This window comes from Dendrobates tinctorius, unplaced genomic scaffold, assembly GCF_039654945.1.
Source record: "Dendrobates tinctorius isolate UK_male_01 unplaced genomic scaffold, ASM3965494v1 ptg000293l, whole genome shotgun sequence".
In the NCBI taxonomy this organism is placed as follows: domain Eukaryota; kingdom Metazoa; phylum Chordata; class Amphibia; order Anura; family Dendrobatidae; genus Dendrobates; species Dendrobates tinctorius.
In genome coordinates, this window is record NW_027361960.1 from 5,780,969 (window position 1) to 5,808,582 (window position 27,614).

Genomic DNA, 27,614 nt, shown 5'->3' on the forward strand with positions numbered 1-27,614 from the left:
AAACTACTGACCAAATACTGACCATGTGAACGTGGCCTTAATTAATGCAAGCGTCAATCGTGTTTTCTGATAAAGCTGCAATCACCTGAGCTGAGTTACACATTATTTCAATTTGATAGCAAGCTGAATCCAGGGTTTAATAATTGGACATCCCTGGGGAAAGCAGAAGCAGAGTAGTCCTGATATGTATGCCCAAGCTTGCTATTTGTGAAGAAAATGCAGTCACCTACAAAGGTTCCAAAACGGAAGCCATTTAAACAGAGGAAGAGTTTAGGTAAAATGTGAAACATTTATTTAATACAGAATACTCAGAAGAATACTTAGTTATTTTTTTTTACTCTCACAGCAACAAGAAAGTCTGAAGTAATTAGTATAAAGGCCAAGTTTCCTACTAAAGTCCCGGTAATGTGTTATCTGTTCTAACCTAGAAATACTTTCTTGTAAAACTATGTTATTTCTAGAACTTTTCTTTTGTTCAATTGGAGTTATGAGAGTTTTAAGAATTTTCTCAACAGTCATTTTATTGCATCCCTTTATTTTAGGTCATTGTAGAGCGATACAAAAAAGAAAAATACCTACCTCTCCTTGATAAAACCAAATTTCTTGTTCCTCGGGATCTTCCCATGTTCCAGTTCTTAAATATTCTCAGGTATGCTTATTTGGTTAAACTCTAAACTTTAATTTAAAATGTTTTGCATACTTATGTAACTATTGCAGTTGTAGCCACTATTGTAGTAGTCCTCTTTTTACTCCAGAGGGCCCTGTAGGCGAACTTTTGACCATTGTTGGCATCAGTAGTTTATGTGGGTGTAGTGTGCTATTACTCCCTTGTCATAGTTTTGCATTTTCCACTTATGGCAGTATATTTAAGACAAATGCAAACAAAGACAATTAGGATATATTGTGTGCATTATATATCCATTGTATAGTGATGTAAGAACATTTTTCTGCACAAAAAAACAGGACTTGGTAAAAGACTGACCCTCAGTAAATGTGAACAGACAAAAAGTGGGGATAATAATGCAGAGATTACGGTCATGAGTGTAATGAATGCATAAAGTGCGCGTGCAACCAAATATCTGTTTATAATACTGATTTGGCAAATATCCAAAGGAATATCTAGAATTATAATCAGCTAACATGTGTTTTTGTAATAAAGTGCATGTGCAAAGATAATGATGACACCTCCATCAAATATGTGCAAATGCAATGTATACAATAGTTATGGTCCGAAAAACAAGCATGACAAATCTATCTGACTTACCTCAATATTTAGATGGTGCAGCTTAGGCTGTGTTCACACGTTCAGGATTTTTTAGATTTTTTTTTTTCATGTAGCGTTTTTCATCAGCAAAAACGCTTAAAAATGCATACATTAAACATCCTATTAATAGAATGAAATCCGCTATTTTTGTGCCCATGATGCGCTTTTTTGCGCAAAAAAAAAGCATTACAGAAAAAAAACGCAGCATGTTCGTTAATTTTGTCGAAAATTTGCGGATTTCATTGCATCAGGAAGCTCCGGAAGAATCCGCAAAAAACGCGAAAAAAACGAATAAAAAATTGCGGCGTTCCTGGGAAGGATTCAGGTTTTTCTCAGGAAATTTCTGCATACGTGGGCACATACCCTTACAATGATTAGTCCAATCCAAGCTGCACCCTCTATATTATAATGCTGGGATTAGTGATTTACCTATTGGTCATGATTCATTGTTTTTTTTTTTTTTTTTTTTTTTTTACAATAACTACATTGCATTTGCACATATTTGATGGAAGTGTCTTTGGATATTTGCAAAATCAGTATTATATCATAGAAATTTGGTTGCACATGCACTTTATTCATAATATGGCTGGAGTCACACACAACGAATAAGAAATCGGTCCCATTTTAACGGTACGAAATAGCACAAAGATTTCTTGTCCAGGGATCCGTCTGTCATCCCATTTTCCGGCGATGAGCCGATTTTATTCACATCTAAGCATCAAATTGACACCCAATGCTAATGCTTGATGCTCTTTCCTGTGACCAGGAGAAGTCTTGCGATTTAATCGCAAGTCACACGTGTGGTGCGTTTTCAATGCGTTTTTTAATCGCATCCATAGACTTGCATTGTCGAATCCGATCCGAAAATCGGTGACAATCGCAGCATGCTGCGATTGTCTCTGTCCGAGGAACGGATCCGATAAAAAAACGCATGATGGGAGCAGCAACATAGCATTGGGACGAAGGTAATGCGATTTTTATTTATTTTTTTCCCCCATTGCATTCGTCCGATTTTATCGCTAGTGTGACTCCAGCCTATCATGTATATTCTGACTTAGACTTGTATCATATATCCAATCGTGCAATTTCAGAACAAGTAATTCTATAGCAGCCTTTTGATCTCGTCTGAAGCAATAATACATACCTTTTTATAAGCATTTATATAACATTTTGATATGCATCATCTTTTCAATGCTGTGTTGCATCACTACTGTACGTTTGTCTAAAATACAGGTTAATGAGTATTCTTTTTTTAGAATTTCTGCATATGTACACTTTGTACATTGATTTTGCATTTTTCTGTGTGTATCTACACTTTTTCATGAATTTCTATGTTTCATTTTAGTGTTATCAAGGGTTAAATATCTTTGCCCATTTCCTAAGGGGCGTGATAGAAGGCATTTCCCTGGTATGCAAGCTGTATATACACCTTGAAAACCCTGTCAGTAACATATGTAATAAGCACATCAGTCAGAAACGCGCATGCGGTTATTATTGAAAAATGGATTTTAATGGACTTTAAATAAACAATTATTTAATTGGACCCTTTGCTAGATTTCTTTGCTTTTATTGTGGTGGAACCTTGCAATACTACAGGATTATCTGAACAACAGGGATCCATGTATCCAAGGGTGAGCTGTTTTTATGTGGACTCTCCTGGGTGCCACACCACTTTCTCTTTACAGCAAGTACACTTTTAAAATATTGGAATGAGGCCTGCCAGTTGTTGCCTTTCAGAGGTCTATGGATGACCGTCCTTATAACTTTTTCCTGGCTTTGCACTTTATGAAAAGCCTTTTATGAGTGTAGGAGTGCGTAAACTACACTTTCAAAATATCTATGTTCCAAATTTATTTCTGAATTCAGTTAGTCATCCATACAGTTTAGCACGGTTATTGGTACATCACAGTGGTCTGTAAAACTAAAAAAAAATAAATAAATGAAAAATTTTTTGGCTACATTATATTTCTCACCCATACACTATTCTGTGGTCTGGGGTAAATTTCTGTGATATCTAGCCCTCAAAAAAAAAAAAAAAAAAGTTCAAAAATTTATCTTGATTCAATTGCTCATCCATAGAGTATAACCTTTTCTGGGGTACATTTTGTTATATAACCATCCAAAAAATGGATAAAAAATGTATCGGTCTATTGCTCATAAGCACAGTATTGCATGTTCATGGGGACACTTTGGTGTATAACATTGAAGAAAATTGCTAAAAAATGTATCTGTATTATATTGCTCATCCATAGACTTTAACATATTCTTGGGTTGATTTCTGTGGTATATAAGCCTCAAAAATTGTTAAATTCTGTATTGCTCACCCATACAGTATAATGTTTTCTTGGTATAAAACTTGTTCAAAAATTTTTTACTGATTCAATTAGCCATCTCTACAGTTTTAACATGCTTTGTGTAAAATTACAGTGGGTTAAAATTTTTAGTTTGTCCTGGTACAGTTAAAATAGTTTTTCTCTAACAACCCCACCCCCATGACAGCACACAGGTGAATGTCATCTCATCCTAATAGGGGCAGGAAACATGAAAGAGGTCAAATAGCCTTCCCACCTCCTTTCCACAGTGTTTTTAGCTGTCCCTCTAGGGATGAAGAGGTCATCATGTGGTGCTCTATACCAGCGGCAGACAACAGAGTTTGCACATAGCTGGACAGCGGGAGATCGGTCTATTTTTATCTTCCCTCAGCGGGTGCTGTTCCTCGTTCTGGTGGACTCTAGACTTTTTTCCCCCAGTCTCTGCGCCTCCAGGTAAAGTCTGGGGGAGATCTTGGATGGGAGGCCTCTTTGAGCTCTCCAGGTCCCATCTCATCCCCTTGCTGAACTGAAGAGCCCGGGATGCAGTGAGAGAAGCATGCTTCCGGCTTCCCTCGGTGAAACCTGATGTGGTCCTGGAGGCCAGATGTAACATCAGTCGCAGGGCGGACTTAGACAACATCCCTTCTGGCTTTGCATTCCATGGAGGAATGCATCGGGAGATTCGAATACAGGAGGCAGATGAACACTACCTGGGGATCCCTTCAGCTGGAAAAAATGGTGAGAAGTCCCTCTGAATAGGGGGAGGCTCTGGTTTGGTCACCTGATATAAAGAGCCCCGGATGGAAGGTCAAAAAAGATAGGACAAAACTATATGGTATCATGGAGTCTGGTCTTTCCCGCTCTGCATCTGTGGAGCCCAGTGCTGTTCCAGTCCCTGTAAGTATACAGGCATTGGATCCCCCTCCATGGTGCATGTGTGTATATATAGATGTTTAAAGACCTGTTTGCCTTCTCCCCTCTCTTTTCAGGGGGACAAGGAACCTGCACCAAGGAATAAATGTAAGGCCACCGGCCGCAGATGTGCAATTTGTGCAAAAAAAGCTGGTCTCTTAACATGTGAAGCCTCTGTCATGACTGTATAGAGAAAAATTCTTAAATATGAACTGCCCTCCTTAAGGGATGAATTTAAAGGGATAGTCCGCCAAGAAATACAATCTTCCCTGGCATCTTTCTCCCAGGCAGTGCCTACTGCCAGCGCCCCTCCAGTAGCCAAGAAGAAAAGGATCTATGAGGAAGAGGATTCAGATTCCCAGGAGTCCATGCCAGAGGAGGGTAAGCTGAGTCTCGGTCCTAAAATACAGGATAGGAAGTTCTACTTTTCTTCAGGAAACATGGAACAACTTTCATGGCTGTGAAGAAAACCATGGAGGTGGAAGAGGAAATAACTACACGTACAGTGCAAGAGGAGATGTTCGGGTGTCTAAATTCGAAAAGGGAGCTAGTATTCCTGATACATAAAAACATCTGTGAGCTGCTTCCAGAAGAATGGGATTCTCCCAGAGAAGAGGCTAAATACCCCCTCAGAGTTAAAGGACAGATTTCCAGTAAATGAGGAGAGTGGAATGCTGCTCCGAGGTGCCTAAGGTAGACGTGCAGGTCACATGCGTTACCAAGAGGACTACCTTCCCAATTGTGGATTCCTCCCAGTTAAAGGATCCCCTAGAGTGCAAGATGGAGGGCCTCCTCTGAAAATCCTGGGAGACGTCAGTAGCACTACTAAACCCAAATGTGGTTTCTACATCCGTAGTCAGGTCAATGTCTCGCTGGTTGGGGAAGCTAGAAAAACATCTGGTGGCAGGGACCCTTAGAGAGGAGATGCTCACCTCACTATAAAGCCATGTTCCATTCCCTTTAAGGGGAAATACATGTTCGGGCCAGTCCTAGATGACTTGTTGGAGAAGGCTTTGGACAAGAAAAATCCCTGCCCAAACGAAAAAGTTCCCGGAAGAGGTCCTTTTGTCCCCCCTCAAGAGCATCCCTTGAAGTACAAGGACAGACAGGAAGGTGGAGCTACCCCCAAAGGCGGCCAACGCAGAAACTTATTTTTCACACAGTGCCAGCGTCAAAACAAACCATGATGCTCAAGGGAGAGTAGATCGCATCTCACATTACCTTCCACAATGGCAAGAAGTGTGCACCAACCCGTGGGTCATAGAATCCATCCAAGAAGGGGTGAAGGCAGAGTTTATCTCTTGCCCTCCATCAGAGGCGTAGCTAGGGTTTTGGTTCAGGGGGGGCGAAACTTAGGGGCCCACTCATAACTAGGTAACTTTGATTACAACTCAGTGACGCACCCTAATAGTGGATGTAGGAGATGACTGCACTGTTACTGAAAATAATCCCAATATAAAGACCAATATTGATATTACCGCCATATGGTCAGTGGTAAATACCAGTCCTACAAAACATGTGATTACTGTACAGTTATAGTTGGCATCTTACCGCTGACGATCTTTCTGATGGAATCATTCACTTTTCAAGTCTTTTCCATCTGGCCCAGACCGACATGACGACGACTCCAGCCAGGACTCTGCTACAGAGAATACGACACGTTTCACTTCTCATATTCCAGCCCCATCACCATCTATCTCCAACCTGCACAAACCCCTCATCCTGCTGATACCCCAATGCTGAGCCGCCGCTGCTGCTGTATATGTCCCTATTACTGCACCTGATACCCCAATACTGAGCCGCTGCTGCCGTATGTGTCCCTATTACTGCACCTGATACCCCCTGTACACGCGTGCCTCTGCTACGTACACAAACGGCTCCGCTCACCCCATACAAACGCAACTCTGCTCCGTACACCTCATACATGCATATCTCTGCTCTGTACACCTTCTACACACACAGCTCTGCTACATCCACCCTGTAAACCCCTCTTGACCCCACACAGAAACTTACTTCAGCTCATCCAGCACCATGACAACCAGCACAGTCCTGCAGCCACTGAAGCCCCTGATCATGCGACCCCCCCCCTGACTCCACCCCTCCTGTGACCTCATCACAGGTCCTGTGCGCACAGAATAGCCCAGGATGACATTGTTGGTTGATGTGGGGGCCCTCTACTGGCACCGGGGCCCCCCCACCGCCTTCTCAGGGGCCCATAGCGGCAGAGTAGGGAGATCGATTCTCCCTGCTCTGCCGCAGAAAGTAACTGTATGGGCGCGCTGTGCACGCCGATAGTTACAGTAGCGTAGCTCGGTGGGCCCCCTCAGAGCCCGGGGCCTCTGCGCCCCCCAGTAGCTACGCTACTGCCCTCCATAGAAATTAAGATTTAACACAAATCTCTGCACAGAATCTCCAGAATTCCCTCAATTCAGGTCTAAAGAACCTGCTGGCCTCAGGGGCAGTTGCACTAGTCCTGGAGATGGAGAAAAGGGGTCATTACACCAGTCTGTTCTTAATTAAAAAAGACCTACACCTGTCTATTCTTAATAAGAAAACCTTGCGGATCCTACAGGATCATAATAAATCTGAAGCCACTGAACCAATATATTAAATACAGATGGTTCAAGATGGAGTCCATAAAATCAACAGTTCCCTTGATAGGGAAGGACTCTGCCATGGCGACAATCGATCTGTAGGATGTGTACTATCATGTTCCGATTTATCCCAATCAATGAAAATTGCTGAGATTTGCAGTTGCCCAGGGGAGGCAGACAACTCATTATCAATTCAACATGCTCTCATTCAGAATATCTTTGACACCCTGAATATTCACAAAAATTGTGACAGTGGTCATGCCTCACATCATAGGTCGACAGATCTGCATTATTCCACATCTCGACGACTTTCTGCTAGAGACACCTTCAGTACTGTCATTGCAAGGGCATATGCAGACAACAACCTGGATTCTGACGTCTCTGGGGTGGCTGATAAATCAACAAGTCAAATATCATCCCTTCCACAAAGACATTTTTAGGAGTTCTTCTAGATTCTCAGGAGCAAACATCCTTTTTGCCCAAACAGAAGCACATCAAGCTCAGGGCAAAGATAAACATCCTGCAGAGCAGAAAGTCAGTATCCATGAGATTTGCCATGCCAATCCTCGGTCCGATGATATCCTTTACCCTGGCAATAGGGATCCAATGGCTGGATATCCTTAAAGACAAAAATGTCCAAGAAGGATGGGAAATCTTGAAAAATGAAATTCTCAAAGCACAGTTGTTAACAATTCCAAAAAGAGGGAAGAATAGGAAGCATTTAAGGAAACCAGGATGGATGAACACAGAACTTAAGCACATGCTAAAAAGGAAGAAAAAAGTGTTTATAAAATGGAAAGAGGGAGGCATATCTAAAGAAGAATATAATGCTGTCTGCAGAACCTGCATGGCACAAATCAGATTATCTAAAGCTGAAAATGAATTGAGGCTTGCAAGAGATGTCAAAAGCAATAATAAAGGATTTTGGGGATATGTCAAAAGTGAAAGAAAAGTCAAAGATGCTATAGGATTCTTACAGGATGAAAATGATGAAATGGTAAGACAGGATGTTGAGAAGGCTGAACTTTTAAATTCCTATTTTGCATCTGTTTTCTCTCAGAAAGGAAATGTAACATCAACTGTCCTATTAAGGGAATGGAAGAATCCAGGATATCTATAAACAGAAAGATAGTGAGGAAACACTTAGCTAACCTAAATGAATTCAAGTCTCCAGGTCAAGATGAATTACACCCCAGAGTACTGAAGGAGATAGCAGAAGAAATTTTTGAACCCCTCTCCATAATCTTTGAAAATTCTTGGAGAACAGGAGAAGTGCCAGAAGACTGGAGAAGAGCAAATGTTGTTCCTATCTTCAAAAAGGGGAAGAAGGTGGACCCAGGCAACTATAGGCCGGTGAGTCTGACTTCTATACCAGGAAAGATCTTTGAACAAATTATTAAACAACATGTATGTCAGTACCTGGATAAGAATGAAGTGATTAAACAGAGTCAGCATGGGTTTGTAACTAATAAGTCATGTCAGACTAACTTAATTTCCTTCTATGACTGAATCACTGATTTGGGTGGATCAAGGAAATGCTGTAGATATAGTATATCTTGACTTCAACAAAGCATTTGACAAAGTATCTCATACAATCCTTATTGAAAAAATGACTAAGTATGGAATGGACAAGCCAACTGTTAGGTGGATTCATAACTGCCTTAGTGATCGGACCCAAAGAGTGGTCGTAAATGGCTGCACATCCAGTTGGAAGAATGTCTCAAGTGGGGTACCACAGGGCTCTGTCCTGGGCCCTGTATTGTTCAACATGTTTATCAACGATTTAGATGAAGGAATTGAGGGTAAACTGACTAAATTTGCTGATGACACAAAGCTAGGAGGGATAGCTAATACTAGAGAAGAGAGAGAGGATTCAAAAAGATATAAATAAACTGGAGAAGTGGGCAGCAACTAACAGAATGGTTTTTAACAGGGAGAAATGCAAAGTACTACATCTGGGCAATAAAAATGAAAAAAGCATATACAGAATGGGAGGAATAGGGCTAAGTGACAGCACATGTGAAAAAGACTTGGGTATACTAATAGATCACAGACTGAATATGAGTCAACAGTGTGATGCAGCAGCAAAAAAGGCAAATGCAATTCTAGGATGTATTAACAGAAGCATACAGTCTAGATCACGTGAAGTCATTATTGCCCTCTACTCCTCTTTGGTCAGACCTCATCTGGAATATTGTGTTCAGTTTTGGGCACCACATTTTAAAAAAGACATCAACAAACTGGAGCAAGTTCAGAAAAGAACGACCAGAATGGTGACCGGTCTGCAAACCCTGTCTTATGAGGAAAGGTTGCAGGATTTGGGAATGTTTAGTTTGCAAAAGAGAAGACTGAGAGGAGACTTAATAGCTGTCTACAAATATCTAAAGGGCTGTCACATTGTAGAAGGATCAACTTTATTCTCATTTGCACAAGGAAAGACTAGAAGCAATGGGATGAAACTGAATGGGATGAGACAGATTAGATATTAGAAAAAAACTTTTTGACAGTTCGAGTGATCAATGAGTGGAACAGGCTGCCACGAGAAGTGGTGAGTTCTCCTACAATGGAAGTCTTCAAACAGAGGCTGGACAGACATCTGACTGGGATGATTTAGCGAATCCTGCTTTGAGCAGGGGGTTGGACCAGATGGCCCAGGAGGTCCCTTCCAACTCTACAATTCTATGAATAGCCTGGGCCCAGGCGCACACCAGGGACCTTCAGACTTGTATTCTGGCAGAGTGGAACAACCCAAGGAAGCTGAACACGAGAGTTCCTTGGATCCAGATCCTGCTGATCACCATAGAAGTGGATGCCAGCAAGAGAGAATGGAGCGGCATGGTTTCCCAGACATCCTTTCAAGGTCACTGGTTGGCCGAAATCCGCAGACAATCCTCGAATTTTAGAGAATTGAAGGCGGTAGACTAGATCCTCAGGACAGTAACATCAGTGATTCAAGGTACCCACCTAAAAATCTATTTGTGCAATGTAACCACTGTCACACACCTTTTGGCACGAAGGCCTGAAAGGCATCGGGGTTAGAATATTTTCTTGGGCTGAAGGAAAATCTTCTCTCTGTATCAGCCCTCCATATGAGGGGAACAGCCAACAAGCAAGCCGACTTCCTGAGCGGAAGGGATATCAACCCAGGAGAGTGGAGTCTGAATCCAGATGTTGACCAAGAAGTGGTGTTATCCAGGGTGGACCTATTCACGGGATGCCAGAATGCAAAGGTGGCCCGCTATTTCTCACTGAACCCAGACGACGAGTGTCTAGACATATACCCCTTCGGTCACCAGTGGCGGTTCAATCTGGCTTACGCCGTTCCTCTGATCTCAGTCTTGCCAAGACTCTGTGAAAGATGAGGTTTAAGCAGACAAGAGTCATTCTGGTAGCACCCCTCTGGCAGAAAAGAAGCTGGTACGGTGCCATAACCAGCCTGTGTGTAGATGGTTCTCTAATCCTTCCACCAGTCAGATCTCCTACACTAGGGGCCAATCTGCCATCCAGACATGGAGAACTTACGTCTAGCAGCCTGGCATCTCAGTTCTCGATTCTAAAGACCAAGAGTCTCTCCGAGAGAGTTAATAACACCCTACAAAAAAGTAGGAAGCCGGTAACAAACGCTATATATCACTTGACCTGTAAGACGTTAGTATCATGGTGTCCAACGGATCGACTGGACCCCTGGCAGCCCAACACTGCCCAGATCCTGGACTTCGTACATGAAGGCTTGGAGAAAGGACTCAGACCCAATACCCTAAAGGTGGTGATGTTGAGTTCATCAGCCAGACCCTGGCTGGACATTGCTGGGTGAAACTATTCATGACAGCAGCCACCCGGCTTCGTCAAAGACCGGCCTGGTTCCCACCTGGGACCTGAATATTGTCCTTAATGGGTTGACACTTCCACCATTTGAGCCCTTACCATCAATAATGCTCGACAAGCTGTCCTGGAAAGCAGCGTTGCTGGTGGCAATCACAACAGCCAGACGGGTGGGGGAGTTAGTCTTTAAATAATTGAACCCTACCTGAGTATATAAGAACGGCTGGTGTACCGTCTTGACCCTTCATTTCTGCATAAGGTAGTTTCAGACTTTCATAGAAATCAAGACTTAATACTACCTTCCTTCTGCCAGAACTCTAAGAACAGATTAGTTCCATTCTCGATGTAAGGAGAGTTGTCCTGCATTATCTCAATGTAACCAAAGAGTGGAGGAAAGATAATCTGTTCATTCAACTTTATGGTCAGAATAAGGGAAAGATAGTATCCAAAGCTTCGGTCGCCAACTGGATAAAAAGAGCAATTGCTGAAGCTTACCAGGTTCAGAATCTCGCACCTCCACAGAAGGTCGCAGAATGAGTTCCACCAGTGCAGTAGCAGTCTCGTGGGTGGAAAAGGACAGCGCCTCCTCGGAACAGATATGCAGAGCTGCTACCTGGTCATCAGTCCACACCTTTGTCAAACATCACAGGCTTGACTTGACATCACGTGGCTCTTAGATACCCGCTGTTTACCCTGGAAACCAGCATGCACTCTGGTATCCAAGGTAAGCAGCAGGTATCTAAGAGCCACGTGGCTCTGTTACCCACTGTTTACCTTGGATACAAGCTTACTCGCTGGTCCTGATCGTGTGTGAGTCTAACTATGTCCCAGCGATCCCATTCATGTCGGATTGTTGCTGGGATCGCTGGGACATTGAAGCGTGTAACTGGGCCCTTAACTGAACAACTTTTATTGCTTCAGGACACAGCACATCCAGTTCTGACACGACATTTCGTTTAGTTCATGCAGCACATCCTTTCGTTTTTTCCTTCTCTCTTCCCTTAGTCACTTAACTGCACAGGACGGCACGTCCCAGACGGGCCCCTCAGTCCTCCACTTTCAGTGTCACCTCAGTAAAGCGCTCCCCTGCTCGTTTTGCCCCGGTCAGGAGAGATTCAGCCCAGGAGGTGATCCGCCACATTGTGAGCGACCCTTCTGCACACTGCTGCTGTGACCTTTTGTGTCGTTTGTTTTGTTCCTCTGTCTGTGGGAGCTGCTGCCGTATGATCTTTTCCCCTGGATAGCTGGGCACATACTTCAAACGTTGCGGGGTATCTATTCCTTTACAACGGTGCTTAAGCTCGTATGAGCCCTATGGGTGCTCAGCTACTTCTAATCTAAATCTGGAAGATCCCTTCCTCTAACCTAAGAAGTAACCCCTCCTTTAACTATCTACACTATTGCTAAACCTAAATCCTACATTATACTCTCTATCTCCATCTAGTGGCCAATTACTAATACTGCACTCTCCCTGTATAAAACTCAGATATGAACATTATATACACATTTTAGGGGGTATACAATACTCGACATTACGAAGCAACGTTACAAATATACATATCAACATTAAATATACATTATATACATGTTACATCGTGGCATGCTTAGGGGTTCAGGACAACTTCCTCAACCCTACTACACATGTATACTCTGCAACCCCTATCTGTGGGTGGATTGAGATTGATGCCCAGTTCCTTCACTTTGTGATTCACTGGTCCCCTCTTAATCATGGCCCCAGTTGGAACAAGCCAGAAAATAGAAACTAAGTACAATTCCATTATCCCTAACTGAGGTATTCAGGCGTGGTTGCTTGCTTAGAACACATTTTTTCAAGGGAAACACTTCAGGCCCCTGGAACCCTAAGGGAAGAGCTTGGGGAGGTGTCCCAAGACAAAGCGGCTGCTGGGACTGGCAATTGGAAGCCTTGCTAAGGACCATCAGCTGTATCCAGAATCCAACAGCAAGCTTTTTATTTGCAGCTGCTTATACGCTACTGGTTGTGAAATTTTGTGGCTGTGGCGAAAATGTCAACATGCTATCGGGTCGCCCCCCCAGGGCTGTGGGGTACTCGGTACCGGGCCGGTATCAGTGGGATGTGTCCCATCAGCGGTGACCCGGACCGTAGCCCTGGGCGCCCAAGTAACAGGGGAAGTTGTTGTGAATAGTAGAATATAATTAGGTGAATAGTTCGTGACGCCACCTGTGGTGTTCGGCAAGAGAGGTGTTAAGCCGAAGCTGCAGACAGATCCTCCGGGACAGATGGTGTTGTGCAGCAATGATGTTATAGCCCTCCACAGGCAGGGCTGTTGTCCCAGGGCAGTGTAGATGTGGAGACACTTAGATGGTATAGTGTTTGGCGCAGGGGATGTAGCAGTGCCAGGCGGACGGACGCAGGAAGGAATGGAGGACACCAGGGCATGTAGTTCCAAAGCGTTACTCAGTCTGTAGTGCCCGCTTCTGGGCCGTGTCCTCCGGGTCAGGGACTCAGTCAACCCCCAGGCAAGATGGAAGGCTCCCTTCCACGCTCCGCCAACTTATGTGCCTTTTCTGAACGTCTCCTCTAAAGCGCCTTTAAGTGTGAAGATCTCCTAGTACTGAGTTACACTGGAGTTCCTCCTGACAGATGTTCCCAAGAACTCTACTTGCATGGCAGACAGCTGTAGCCTGCTTCGGGGACTCTCTACTCCTAAGTCCCTGCTCTCTATCCGTGTTGCTGTTGTGCCCTCAAGTCTTAGATGGGAGTAGTGCATTTACAGCCCACTACTCCACCGGTGTCTGCTGCAGAACCATTAATGTCCATACAACCTCGGGGACCGGGCCCCGCCCTTGCGCTTGGAACTTCTAGGCAGGGTTCTTCCTCTAACCCACGTCCTCTGTGTTCCCTTTTACTCCTACGTTCCGTACTTGTCTTTCTCTCCTATGGATGCTCAGGCTTTAGTTCAATGTCTTTCTCCTTCTTTCCTTTCCCGTGCCAGCTAGCTCAGGTCACTGAGGCAGCTGTAGCACTCCTTCCTCCATCCCTCTTCCAGGGATCCTCGCTCCTATCCGAATGGCTTCCTCTCTCAGCCTCACTCACTGACTGACTGACTGACCTGTAATCCTAAACCATCCCGCTCTTTTATGTATTCTCAACTCCACTCACCTCCCAGCACGTCTAGTGTTCCAAGCAGGGAACCACCAAAGGTGCTCTGCTTCTCTCTAAGCAAGGAGTCGCAATGTTGTTTTGCTGAACTACTCTATTGTGTGGGGTGCGAGTGTTGGAGCGTGGTCAGGAGCCCCCAACCTACCTGGATGGTGGGGCACCACACCTTAGGAGAAGGTGCAGTACCTCTGTGGCGACTGAGCCTCAGGGGCGCCACACTATGTGGGTGAAACTTGTAAGCTGCTTATGTAAGGGTACTCTGATCCAACCTCTGAGTGAAATTTTTAACTGGACAGGAAGTAGCAAGTCTCAGTCTCTGTGAGGCCACTGTTTAACCCCTTTCTGACATCAGGCGTACTATCCCATCCACAGTACCCGTTCTGACATCAGAGGTACTATCTTGTCCACGGTACCCAGGCCCGTATGACCGGGGATGGAATAGTACATCTAAGCGATCAGCGGCGCCCCTGGGGGGAAGTGCCGTTGATCGTTGCCGGGTGTCAGCTGATTATCACTGCTGACAACCGGCACTGTGACAGGGGCGTTCACACAGTGTCCCCGGCACATTAACCTCTGGCACACTGCAATCAAACATGAAAGGAAGCATCGGAAAGGGAGGGGGCTCACTGCGTTCTCCCCTGAGACCTCCCCCCGAGCAGCACAATGCACTGGTCTGAGGGTTTCCTTCCCTGCAGGCCCCCGAATCCAAGATGGCCACGGGGGCCTGCAGGGAGGTGTCTTTCTCAGTGCCTGCTGAGAGAAGGCTTTGAGAGCCTACAGCAGTGCCTGTCAGATTGCTGATCTGACACTAGATAGTGATGTCCCACTCCCGGGACAATAAAATAAAAAAAAAGTGTAAAAATGTATAAAAAAAAATAATTCCCTAATTCATTTTTTGGAAGGAGAAAAAAGTGCACATTTAGTATCTCTGCGTCCGTAACGACCTGCCCTATAAAACTGTCCCACTAGTTAACCCCTTTAGTGAACCCCTTTAAAAAATAAAAATAAAAACAAAGCAAAAAAAAAGCTGTCATACCGCAGAACAAAGTGCAATAATGTGCTATCAAAAAAAGTATATAAATAACCATGGTACCGCTGGAAGCATCTTGTCCCGCAAAAAAAAACGAGCCACCACACAGCATCATCAGCAAAAAAATTAAGTCATAGCTCGCAGAATAAAGCAATGCAAAAACTCGTCCCGCAAAAAATAAGACCTCACATGACTCGGTGGTCAAAATATGGAAAAATTATAGCTCTCAAAATGTGGTGATGCAAAAACTATTTTTACAATCAAAATCATCTTTTAGCATGTCACAGCTGTCAAACAAAAAACCCCCACCATAAATAGTAAATCAAACCCCCCGTTATCACCCCCCCTTAGTTAGGGAAAAATAATTGAGTTAAAAAAATGCATTTATTTCCATTTTCCCATTAGGGATAGGGGTGTGTTTCCAAATTGGGGTCACTTGTGGGGGGTGTCCACAGTTTAGGCACATCAGGGGCTCTCCAAAGGCAACATGACACCCGCAGACCATTCCATCAAAGTCTGCATTCCAAAACGTCACTACTTCCCTTCCAAGCCCCAACGTGTGCCCATACAGACGTTTTCTCCCACATATGGGATATCAGCGTACTCGGGACAAATTGGACAACAACTTTTGAGGTCCAATTTCTCGTGTTACCCTTGGGAAAATAAAAAAAAACTGGGGACTAAAAGATCATGCTTGTGGAAAAAAAAAAAATGTTCACGCCTGGGTGTTATAATTTTCTGTGAAGAACTTGGGGGTTCAAAGTGCTCACCACACATCTAGATAAGTTCCTTGGGGGGGTCTAGTTTCCAAAATGGTGTCAATTGTGGGGGGTTTCCACTGTTTAGGCACGTTAGGGGCTTTCCAAATGCGGCATGATGTCCGATCTCCATTCCAGCCAAAAAATCAAATGGCGCTGCTTCCCTTCCAAGCTCTGCCATGCGCCCAAACAATGATTTACCCCCACATACGGGGTATCTGCATACGCAGGACAAACTGCATAATAACCTTTGGGGTCCTGTTTCCCTTGGAAAACTAAAAATTTGGGGTGAAAAGATCATTTTTGTGGAAAAAATGATTTTTAAATGGTACGTTATAAACTTCTGTGAAGCCCTCGGGGGTTCAAAGTTCTCACCGCATATCTAGATAAGAACCTTCGGGGGGGTCTAGTTTCCAAAATGGGGTCACTTATGAGGGGTTTCCACTGTTTAGGCACATCAAGGGCTCTCCAAACGTGACATGACATCCGATCTGAATTCCAGCCAATTTTGCGTTGAAAAAGTCACTGTGCTTCTTCCCTCCTGAGCTCTGTCATGCGCCGAAACAGTGGTTTCTCCCCCCCCCCCCCCAGGTATCGGTGTACTCAGGACAAATTGCACAATAACTTTTGCAGTCCAATTTCTCCTGTTACCCTTGTAAAATAAAAAAAATTGGACCTGAAGTAATTTTTTTGTGAAAAAAAAGTTAAATGTTCATTATTTTTTTTTTTTTTTTTTTTTTTACATTCCAAAAATTCCTGTGAAGCACCTGAAGGGTTAATGCACTTCTTTATTATGGTTTTGAGCACCTTGAGGGGTTCAGTTTTTAGAATGTTGTCACTTTTGGGTATTTTCTATCATATAAACCCCTCAAAGTGACTTCAAATGTGATGTGGTACCTAAAAGAAAATGGTGTTGTAAAATTGAGAAATCGCTGGTCAACTTTTAACCCTTATAACATCCTATTAAAAAAAAAAAAAAAATTTGTTCCAAAACTGTGTTGATGTAAAGTAAGTATGTATGTGGGAAATGTTACTTAAGTGTTTTTTTTTTTTTTTGGTGCCATATCTCTGATTGAAGGGCATGAAAATTCAAAGTTGGAAAATTGCGAAATTTTTGCCAAATTTCCATTTTTTTCACAAATAAATGCAAGTTATATCAATTAAATGTTACCACTAACATGAAGTACAATATGTCACGACAAAACCTTGTCAGAATCACCAGGATCCATGGAAGCGCTCCAGAGTTATTACCTCATAAAGGGACAGTGGTCAGAATTGTAAAAACTGGCCCGGTCATGAACGTGCAAACCACCCCTGGGGGTAAAGGGGTTAAGTCATTTTCCCATCCACATTTGTTTGCAGGGCAATTGTCTTGCTATTGCCCTCATTTAGTTTCCTTGTGCAGCCCCCCGTAGCACTATGACCATTTTAAAGCACCGAATTTCATGTCCCCATTGATTTGGTCCAGCGAACCCAAACATCCACGCGTTCGCTCATCTCTACTTGTGGTATACTATTGAACTTGGTTTGTGTGACATTTCATCGGTTTGCATTTTTAAAGCAAAATTGGCTGGGTATTGATTCAACTAGCTATCTATACAGTTTAACATGCTTTGTGTAAAATTACAGTGGGTTCAAATTTTTACAAACTATTGTCCTGGTACAGTTTAAAATTTTTTATATTTTTAAAAAAATTGACTATTGTCACATGTACTTTACAACTTGGTTACTGTGAAATTTCTTTGGCTTGAAGTAAAATCTAAAATGTGCTTGTTAAAGGTGTAGAAATTTGGTTGTTCAAAAATTTGAGTACTGTCACATATACTGTGGAAATTTGTATGTGTGAAATTTCGGCTTTTTACTAAAGCCAAAAATTGTCCTACCGGTGACCATTTTGGTTGTTCCAAAACTGTCCATTATAATATAAATATTTTTAGCGGTGCCAGCTCACCGACTAGTGGGCAATGTGCCCACGTGCTGGAATTACACACTGCACATGCTGACAAGGTTTGTTGAGCAGCAGAGGCCAGTTGTGGAATACTAGCTCCAACATGCCCATCAGTATTCTGGTCAGCCTCTGCACATAACTGAAGAGTGGGCATGCATGTCTGACATTTGTTTGGTTCTCCAAGGCTTTGAGGACTCCATAAAGATGGTAAGTGGTGAAGATGCTGTTACCGACTCAAGAATCCTTGCTGACAAACATGAAGCTTTACATGTGGCCCAGGTGGAGATGTAGGGAGACAGGGAAATACTGCCCAGCCTCATATTCTCTCAACTGCTCAGTGTAGACTAGGTTAACAATGAGGAGCTGGAGGCTCATCTCAAGCAGGATATGAGGAGATTGTATGTATCTATGCCAAATATTTGAGTAGCCATGGTCACAAACAAGAGACATTGGAAAATGCAACTAATGTCGCAAGACGTGGATAATGATGAGACACAATAGCCAACAAGTGGTGGTGGTAAGTCAGGAGGAGGACCAAGGTGTGGAAGTTGTAGACAAGATGATGGATGATGAAGTCACTGACCCAACCTGGGACGTTGACTAGCAGAGCGAGGACAGCAGCACAGAGGGGGAAGGGATCTGCAGCATCACAACAGTCGGGAAGAGGCAGTGGGGTGGCCAGAGACACAAGGTGAGCAAGTGTTCCCCAAAGCACCAACATGGATGAAGTTGCCAAGGGTTAAGTGTTCCAGAGTCTGGCACTTTTTTAAAGACAGTCCAGTTAGCCCAAAAAAGGCCATTTGCATCATCTGTCATGACAGCATCAGCAGGGGCAGCACAGCTATCAACCTGACCACCACCAGCATGCTAGGTCACATGGCAACAAAACACCCAGCTAGTTGGACCGAACTTCAGGGTATAAAAACTTTTTCTGTGGGTGACACCACTACCTCTTCCCCTGTTCAACATGCATGCCAATCCTCTGTCCATGACACAGGTGAAGATATCTTCCACCCTGCAACCGTCGTTGCACTATTACAGTCACCGTCAGCAACCACGTCCATGTCCCAGTGTTGCATTCAATTGTCCCTATCAAAGTCCTTGGAATGCAAGCGAAAATTTGCAGCCTCCCACCCACAGACCAAAATACTAAAGGCCACATTTAGGCTTGTGGAGACTGAAGTCCCTCGGTACCCTGTCCACAGCCTCCACTATAAACGATGCCCTGACCAACACTGTTACTGGGAAGGTCCACTTGTCCACGTGCCCATGCTTAAGTGTTTGTGCCCAGGGACATTACATTTCCCTAACTGCACACTAAATGAACATTGTGGAAGGTGGGACCCTGGGACAGAACTCGTGCTGCCGACACTGAGCATTGCGGGCTCTGGTTCTGTCAGGGCTTCTTTAACTTTTTACAGAAAGTCATGCACCTCCGCCTCTTCCTCACACTCCATCCTTGAAATGTCGACATCAGTCAAAAGCTGCAAGCACTGCAGCACTGACTTGGCCAAGCGGCATCAGGCTCTGCTGAAGCTAATATGCTTAGGTGAAAAACCACAAATCACTGTAGAATTGCTGAAAGGTCTAACAGACCAGACTGATCTGTGGCTCTCGCCCCTGAACCTACAACCAGGCATGATCGTGTTTGTGTAACGATGGCCTTAACATGGTGGTGGCTCTGAAGCATGTCAACCTCACAGATGTACCATTCCTGGCCCACATGCTCAGCGGTTTCTCAAAACTTACCCAAATCTGCCTGAGCTACTTGTGAAAGTATGGCTCGTGTGTGCCCACATCCGCAAGTCGGCTACAGCTTCTGCCGCCCTGGTAGAGCTGCAGCAACATTTGCAACTTCCAGTTCACCGACTGGTGTGCCATGTCACAACGCATTGTAACTCAGCGTTGCATATGTTGGCAAGGCTTTGTGAGCAGCAGAGGGCAGTAGTGGAATACCAGCTATAGCATACCTTTCTGCATTCCGGTCAGCCTCTACACATAAGAGCTAATGAGTGGGCATGGATGTCTGACAGCTGTGTAGTTCTCCAAATCTTTGAGGGCTTGACCAAGATGGCAAGTGGTGATGATGCCATAATCAGCGTAACCATCTCGCTTCTCTGTCTACTGAAAAGCTCCCTGCTCACAATTAAAGAGGAAGCTTTGCAGGCGGAGTAAGTTGAGATGGCACAAGAAACTATGCAGGGTGATGCTACACAGCCCAGCCTTATCTCCTCTTCTTAACGTGGATTGGGTGATAATCAGGATGAGGAACAGGAGCTATTTGCCTGAGCTACAGTCATTACTACCCACACAACCTTCATCCCATCTGTTCAGCGTGGATGGACTGAAGAGGACAAGGAGGAGAAGATGGGACAGTCATCCTCTTAGTGGAAACAGGGAAGTCTTGGCTGTTGGCAGTCTGGCACAACAGTATATGTTCTGCTGCCTTTCTTGTGACCCTCGTGTTGTATGCATTTTGGCTAACACTAATTACTGGTTGGTCACCCTTCTAGACCCACACTACAAGAAAAACTTTACATCTCTCCTCCCCATGGCAGAGAGGTCTAATAAAATGTTGCAGTGCCAGAAGGCCCTAGTTGAAGAATTATTAATAAGAGAAAAAAAAAAATCCCTTCTGACAATACTGGCAGCAGAAGTCACAGTTCCTCGGACAACCAAGGACTAGAGACGAGCGAGACACATACACCAGAGGGAGGGGAACACTCTCAAAGGATTGTGACAGTTTTCTAAGATCCACCCAGGCCCTGATGTGCAGGGTACTCTGACAAGGAGGGAAAAGTTTTGGGAGCTGGAGTACCAGCATCATCCATGATTCCTCTGTGCCTAACAACTAATGGGTATCCAAGTTGGACACGTTGCATGACCTGTCTCTCTCTGCCTTTTGGAGGTCCTGGTCTGCTCTACTGCTGGTGTTTTGTCAGGCATCCGCCTGCAACTGAAAATGCTGACAGGCTGTTATCAAATTGAACTAGATGTGTATTTCCTGAAGGAAGTACAGATAGTGGTTTGAAATGGTGCCCGGGCTGCGACTTTAAGAGAGACTTGCCTGCTGCCCCTGCACGACTTTCAACTCAGTATCCGTTTTACCTGTGGGTGCCTCTCAGGGGCCACTTTGGCCTGTGGGGCCCCTCAGGGTCCGATTTTGTGGGTGGGGCCCCTCAGAGTCCGATTTTGTGGCTGAGGCCCCTCAGGGTCTGATTTTGTGGCTGGGGCCCCTCAGGGTCTGTTTTTTAGGGTGGGGCCCCTCAGGGTCTGATTTTGTGGATGGGGCCCCTCAGGGTCTGATTTTGTGGATGGGGCCCCTCCGGGTCCGATTTTGTGACCTGGGCCCCTTAGGGTCTGATTTTGTGACTGGGGCCCCTCTAGGTTCGATTTTGTGGCCGGGGTCTCTCAGGGTCCGATTTTGTGGTTGGGGCCCCTCAGGGTCTGATTTTGTGGCCGGTCCCACTCAGGGTCCGATTTTGTGGGTGGGGCCCCTTAGGGTCTGATTTTGTGGGTTGAGCCCCCTGGGTCCATTTTGGTGGGCGGGGCCCCTCATGGTCCGATTTAGTGGGCGGGGCCCCTCATGGTCCGATTTGGTGGGCGGGGCCCCTCATGGTCCGATTTGGTGGGCGGGGTCAATCTGGGTCCGATTTGGTGGGCGGGGCCCCTCAGGTTCCGATTTGGTGGGCGGGGCTCCTCAGGGTCCGATTTGGTGGACGGGGCCCTTCAGGGTCCGATTTGGTGGGCGGGGCCCCTCAGGGTCCGATTTGGTGGGCGGGGCCCCTCAGGGTCCGATTTGGTGGGTGGGGCCCTTCAGGGTTCGATTTGGTGGGCGGGGTCACTCTGGGTCCGATTTGGTGGGCGGGGTCACTCTGGGTCCGATTTGGTGGGCGGGGCTCCTCAGGGTCCGATTTGGTGGACGGGGCCCTTCAGGGTCCGATTTGGTGGGCGGGGTCACTCTGGGTCCGATTTGGTGGGCGGGGCTCCTCAGGGTCTGATTTGGTGGGCGGGGCTCCTCAGGGTCCGATTTGGTGGGCGGGGTCACTCTGGGTCCGATTTGGTGGGCGGGGCTTCTCAGGGTCTGATTTGGTGGGCGGGGCCACTCGGAGTCTGATTTGGTGGACGGGGCCCTTCAGGGTCCGATTTGGTGGGCGGGGCCACTCGGAGTCTGATTTGGTATGCGGGGCCTCTCAGGATCCGATTTGGTGGGCTGTGCTACTCTGGGTCTGATTTTTTGAGCGGGGCCACACTGGGTCCGATTTGGAGGCCGGGGTGGCTCAGCCTCCGATTTGGAGGCCGGGGTGGCTCAGCCTCCGATTTGGAGGCCGGGGTGGCTCAGCCTCCGATTTGGAGGCCGGGGTGGCTCAGCCTCCGATTTGGAGGCCGGGGTGGCTCAGCCTCCGATTTGGAGGCCGGGGTGGCTCAGCCTCCGATTTGGAGGCCGGGGTGGCTCAGCCTCCGATTTGGAGGCCGGGGTGGCTCAGCCTCCGATTTGGAGGCCGGGGTGGCTCAGCCTCCGATTTGGAGGCCGGGGTGGCTCAGCCTCCGATTTGGAGGCCGGGGTGGCTCAGCCTCCGATTTGGAGGCCGGGGTGGCTCAGCCTCCGATTTGGAGGCCGGGGTGGCTCAGCCTCCGATTTGGAGGCCGGGGTGGCTCAGCCTCCGATTTGGAGGCCGGGGTGGCTCAGCCTCCGATTTGGAGGCCGGGGTGGCTCAGCCTCCGATTTGGAGGCCGGGGTGGCTCAGCCTCCGATTTGGAGGCCGGGGTGGCTCAGCCTCCGATTTGGAGGCCGGGGTGGCTCAGCCTCCGATTTGGCGCGCCGGCCATTTAAGACTCATTTCGGTGCGCTGGACCTTTAAGAATCACTGTGGCACGTCGGCCCTTTAAGAGCCAGGGTGGCTCACTGGGCTTCTAAATCCACTTTGTCGCACATTCTATCTCAGGGGCATGTGTCATGTGATGAAGCTAGATTTGCATTTGTGCTGTGGGTTTCACTTTAAGAGCTGATATTATGTGGCAGAATCTCTGTCCTTGGGATGTCATGTGACGTTCGTAGGCGTTGGCATAGTAACTGGGTCTGCCTGCGCATATCAATGAGCTCAACTGCCATTTCAATCGCCTCAGGGCACGTTTTGCCATTACCCATTGAAAAGCATTGGAGGCAGTGCATTCCAATGACGGGAAAAAAAATTTTCAAACGCAAATTGCGCAAAAACTACAAATCCGATCGACACGAAAAATACTTAGCACACCTCTCATGGACGCTGGCTTCGAAACAACACCTCAACGGCGTCTGTGCGTGTAGCGGTTCGGGCTGTATTAATTGCGGAAATCAACTTTAATAATAAGAAGAAGAATAAGTTAGCAGCGTTCGGATTACAATATAGTGGTTTTTTCAAACCACTATAACAAGGGCTGTATTGGCCCAGACTTCTGTGCCATCGTATGACAGCAGCGGAACATAAACGCAAATCCAGTGGAGCTGTTTTTTTTTTGTTTTTTTTTTTCTGTTCTATTTCCATGCACCCCTTCCCACCCAAACATGGGTATATGCTTCAGGATTTTGGTGTTTTTTGTTTTTTTTCTTTTTTTTTATAGCTATAAATGTTTTGAGGGTTTTTATGATGCCTGCATTAAGCATTTTGAGAAGCCTTCCTCTAACATTCTTGAAAGGGGGTGTATTGGAGAGCTTCCTTCTAACTTTTGACATATCTTGCATCTAGTGCAACGCTTTACCAGTTTGAGGCCCACGCCTTTAGTGATTTGGGGGGAATGCTTTTCTGTGAATCCACCTTCTAGTTGAAAGAACATTTTTGGAAGCCAAAAGTTCCGGTGCGTTCTTAGGGTACTGTCACACTTAGCGATGTACCAGCGATCCCCACCAGCGATATGATGCGGTCAGGATCGTTGGTACATCGCTAAGTGGTCGCTAGTGAGCTGCCACATAGGCAGATCTCACTAGCGACATCGCTGGGGATGGGGGTCGCTACTTACCTGTCACACCAGGTGATCCTGCGTCCTCCCGCCCGGCTCCACGCGTCGCTCGTCGTCACAGCAGGAAGCGCCGCAGGAAGCAGACGACGAGAAACAGTCCAGCCTGTTCTCGCGCGATCAGCGATAACCAGCGGGGGAGCGGGTCGTAGGTAAGTATCAGACACAGCGATATCGCTAGCAATATCTCTATAACGTCACTAGTTATAGCGATATTGCTAGCGATATCTCTTAGTGTGACAGGCCCTTTAGTATATGATCCAGTGCCTTGTTGTGGTCGTCACATAGGGAGATCTCACTGCATACAAGATTTCACAACCGGGACAGGAGTCTTTGTACAGTAAGTACAGAAGATCCTGGTCTCCTCCATATCAGGCTGAGTAGATGCGAAACGCTCCGCTATATTCCCCTGCAGGGTTGATGAAATAACAGTCCTTGATGCGATCATGTTAAATTAATGGCATTTTTCAGGGCTAATTCAAATAGATTCTATTCTCTAGGACTGCTCTTATCTGCAATTCGTTTAGGCTGAGCTGTTGCAGTAGGGATGGCATATTACAGGCATCTAGTTAGGGCTTATTGCCTTCTAAATTATAATCCTTGCTGCTACTTTTTTCCATACTCATTGACAGATTTGTGTTTTTTACAGTGATCTGTACTCAGAAATTCATTAAAGCAGGCAAAATTAACTGATTTAATGTGTCCATTTGCAGTTTCTCTGTAGCATCTCTATGTAAGAGGTAGTGGTGGGAGACTGTACTCTACTGGAATTACCACTTCTGAACTCTCCAGTGCTCTGTCCATCCATTTCTTGGGGCTTCTTGAAGCATGTTTGCTGTCATTGTCCTGCTGGAAGACCCATGACCTAGAATGCAAACAAAGCTTTCTGATACTGGGCACTACATTGCAACCCTAAATCTTTTAGGAATCTTCACATTTCTTGATGCCTTGCATACAATCAAGGCACCTAGTGCCAGAGGCAGCGAAACAATAGCAAGGGCTGCCTGATGGTCCTCTACAAATAGTGAGGGCCGCATGATGGACCTGAAAAACAAACAAAAATGTTAGACTTTCAGAATCCCTCCTTCATTTTTTTACTCATTTAAATAGCACTATTAATTCCACAGTGCTTTACAGACTTTATTGCCATAAATTTAATCAGGATGTGTGATGTCTCCCACACCACATGGTCAGATAAGGTAGTAAAATGTTAAAATTAAATTTCCTGGTAAATAGGTTTTTTTTTTTTTTTTCCCCCCCACCATTGACAGCAATGCAAACATGCAAAAATACTACGTATGAACATAGCCCAAGATGTGGAGGAGTGTGTGTGTGTGTGTGTGTGTGTGTGTGTGTGTGTGTGTATGTATGTATGTGTGTATACAGCTCTGGCAAAAATTAAGACACCACTGCAACATTTTTCAGTTTCTGATTTTTCTGTTTGTAGGTATATTTTTATGCTTCCCACCAGTCTTTCACACTGCTTTTGGGTGACCTTATGCCACTCCTGATACAAAAATTTAAGCAGTTCTTCATTGATGGCATGTGACTATCCATCTTCCTCTTGATTACATTCCAGAGGGTTTTCAATGAGGTTCAGGTCTGGAGATTGGGTTGGCCATGACAGGGATTTGATGTGGTGGTCCTTCATCCACACATTGATTGACCTAGCTGTGTGACATGGTGCATTGTCCTGCTGGAAAAAACGGTACGCAGAGTTGCAGAACATTGCCTGAGCAGACGGAATCAACTGTTTTTCCAAGATAACCTTGCATGCAGCTTGATTCATACATCCTTCGCAAAGATTAGCCTGCCAAATTCCAGCTTTGCTGAAGCATCCCCAGATCATCACCGATCCTCCATCAAATTTCACAGTGATTGCAAGACACTGTGGCTTGTACGCCTCTCCAGGTCTAACCATTAGATGACCAATTGTTGTGCAAAGCTGAAAATTAGACTTATCAGAAATTAGCTTACTCTAGTCCTCTATGGTTCAATCCTTATGGTCTTTGGCAAACTTCAGCCTGGCTCTCCTTTTGCTTCTCATGACTTGAGCCCTGCCTCTAGGAGCCTGTTAAGAACTGTTCATGCCGTGCACTTCACCACAGCTGCCATTCCTTTTGTAGGTCACTTGATGTCATCCTGCGGTTGCTGAGTGACATTTGAATAAGATGACTGTCATCCCGGTCAGTGGAGAGTCGTTTTCAACCTCTGTCGGTCTGTAGCTTTGTTTTCCCCAATGTCTGCTGCTTGACCTTGTTGTAATGGACTGCCTTATTAGAAATTTTAAGGATGGAGGCAACATGACGCTCACTGTATCCCTCTGCTCGTAAAGCAAGAAGTGAGCCCTTTTCATCACTCAAGATTTTTCTTTTCAACTACTTTTGACATGGTTAATAGTTTTTTCTTTCCTATTACTTTTGGGATATTACTAGCACTTGTTTTGCCATCCAGCTTATCCTATTGCAAGAGGATTGTGAACACCACAGCAGGTTTTTTTTTTTATACTTTCCTTCGTTAAATAAGATTTGGTTCAAGTGATCACCTAATCAGAAGCACATTAAGAAGAATGAGGTGTACTCTGGTTGGAATTCAGCTGACACTGGAATGGCTGTCAGACATGTAGAGAAGATTTTAATAAAACTGTGCAGTGGTCTCAATATTTGCTATATATATCTCCTACCTTTTATATAAAATGCATTATCTTGGAAAGAATGCTTAATTTTTTTTTCCAGTAAAATCCATATTTTAACTTCAATTTTTGTATGTTTAACTTTGACAACATTGTTCCCAGGAGCAACCTGGGATTCAGAGATTTCTAAAGGGGTCTTCCCTATGCTATTCCCATGCCATTTTAGTCCACTTTATAGACCCCTCTAGATGTCCAGGAGTGCCGGGAAAATGTTACTTTCCCATTGCCTTCCATTATATTTGTTACTTGGGTCAAGCACACGAGCATTACGATTTGCTTGACTCGAGTAAGAAGCACCCATGCATTTTAGTGCTTGCTCATCATTATTCATTATGCTAATCTTCAGCTTTCTTTTTTCAGAAACCGAATGAACTTGTCAGCAACACAAGCATTTTATATCCTAGTGAATGAAAGGAACCTTGTCAGTATGTCCTTCACGATGACCGAACTGTACAGAGACCTTAAGGATGAAGATGGCTTTTTATACATGACTTATGCATCCCAGGAGATGTTCGGATGAGTGACATTCTATACAATACCATCTCATTCAGAACTACTTCACAGTTTCTAATTCCAAACTGATTTTATTAAATTTCAAAATGATCCTTGTTTTAATTGATTATGACTTTTATGGATTTATTTAATTTTCAATTAAATAACTGTAATAAAGGGTTTCACATTAGAATTTGAAGTATTCAAATTTGTCCTTTCATATAGGACAAAAATGGAGATCAGGATAAGCAATCTGTCCTACTGGGCAATTTCCTGGTAGGATGAGTAAGCCAGTGGACCATCTGCCATGCAGATTCAGCAGAAGAAATATGGTTATTTTAATATCCAATTATCAATTGGATTTGTGCAATTTTATAATAGATGACATACTCCTTTTATGATTACAGAGAACACTCAGTTTTGGAAGAAGACAGTCCTTCCTCTGACCCAATCACAACTTGGTCAGTCTTTTCACTATTAAAACTAGCTCATATTCTCAAATCTCCAGCTCGCCTAGGATGTCATCCACATTCATGACTAAGAGGGCAGTGAAAGAGGACCAACTTTGCTTTCTGTTTGAACTTATCAGTATAAAAGACACCTGTCCACAACCTCAAACAGTCGCACTCCAAACTCCACTATGGTGAAGACCGT

General features: G+C 45.0%; 1 protein-coding gene across 1 annotated transcript; it reads left to right on the forward strand.

Moving 5' to 3' along the window:
• Positions 1–115: 115 nt before the first annotated feature.
• Positions 116–27,153, forward strand: MAP1LC3C (microtubule associated protein 1 light chain 3 gamma). Its single transcript, XM_073560235.1, has 4 exons — positions 116–274; positions 347–402; positions 543–649; positions 26,829–27,153. The coding sequence occupies exons 1-4, from the start codon at positions 217–219 to the stop codon at positions 26,986–26,988; spliced, it is 381 nt and encodes a 126-aa protein (XP_073416336.1). The 5' UTR covers positions 116–216; the 3' UTR covers positions 26,989–27,153.
• The last annotated feature ends 461 nt before the right edge of the window (positions 27,154–27,614 follow it).

What these genes read in the sequence shown, in the direction of transcription:
- MAP1LC3C (XM_073560235.1), top strand. Translation starts at nt 217, where the DNA reads ATGCAGTCACCTACAAAGGTTCCAAAACGGAAGCCATTTAAACAGAGG. An exon ending in TAAACAGAGGAAGAGTTTAG is followed by an intron (nt 275 to 346) that starts GTAAAATGTGAA and finishes TTACTCTCACAG; the next exon opens with CAACAAGAAAGTCTGAAGTA. An exon ending in AGTTTCCTACTAAAGTCCCG is followed by an intron (nt 403 to 542) that starts GTAATGTGTTAT and finishes CCTTTATTTTAG; the next exon opens with GTCATTGTAGAGCGATACAA.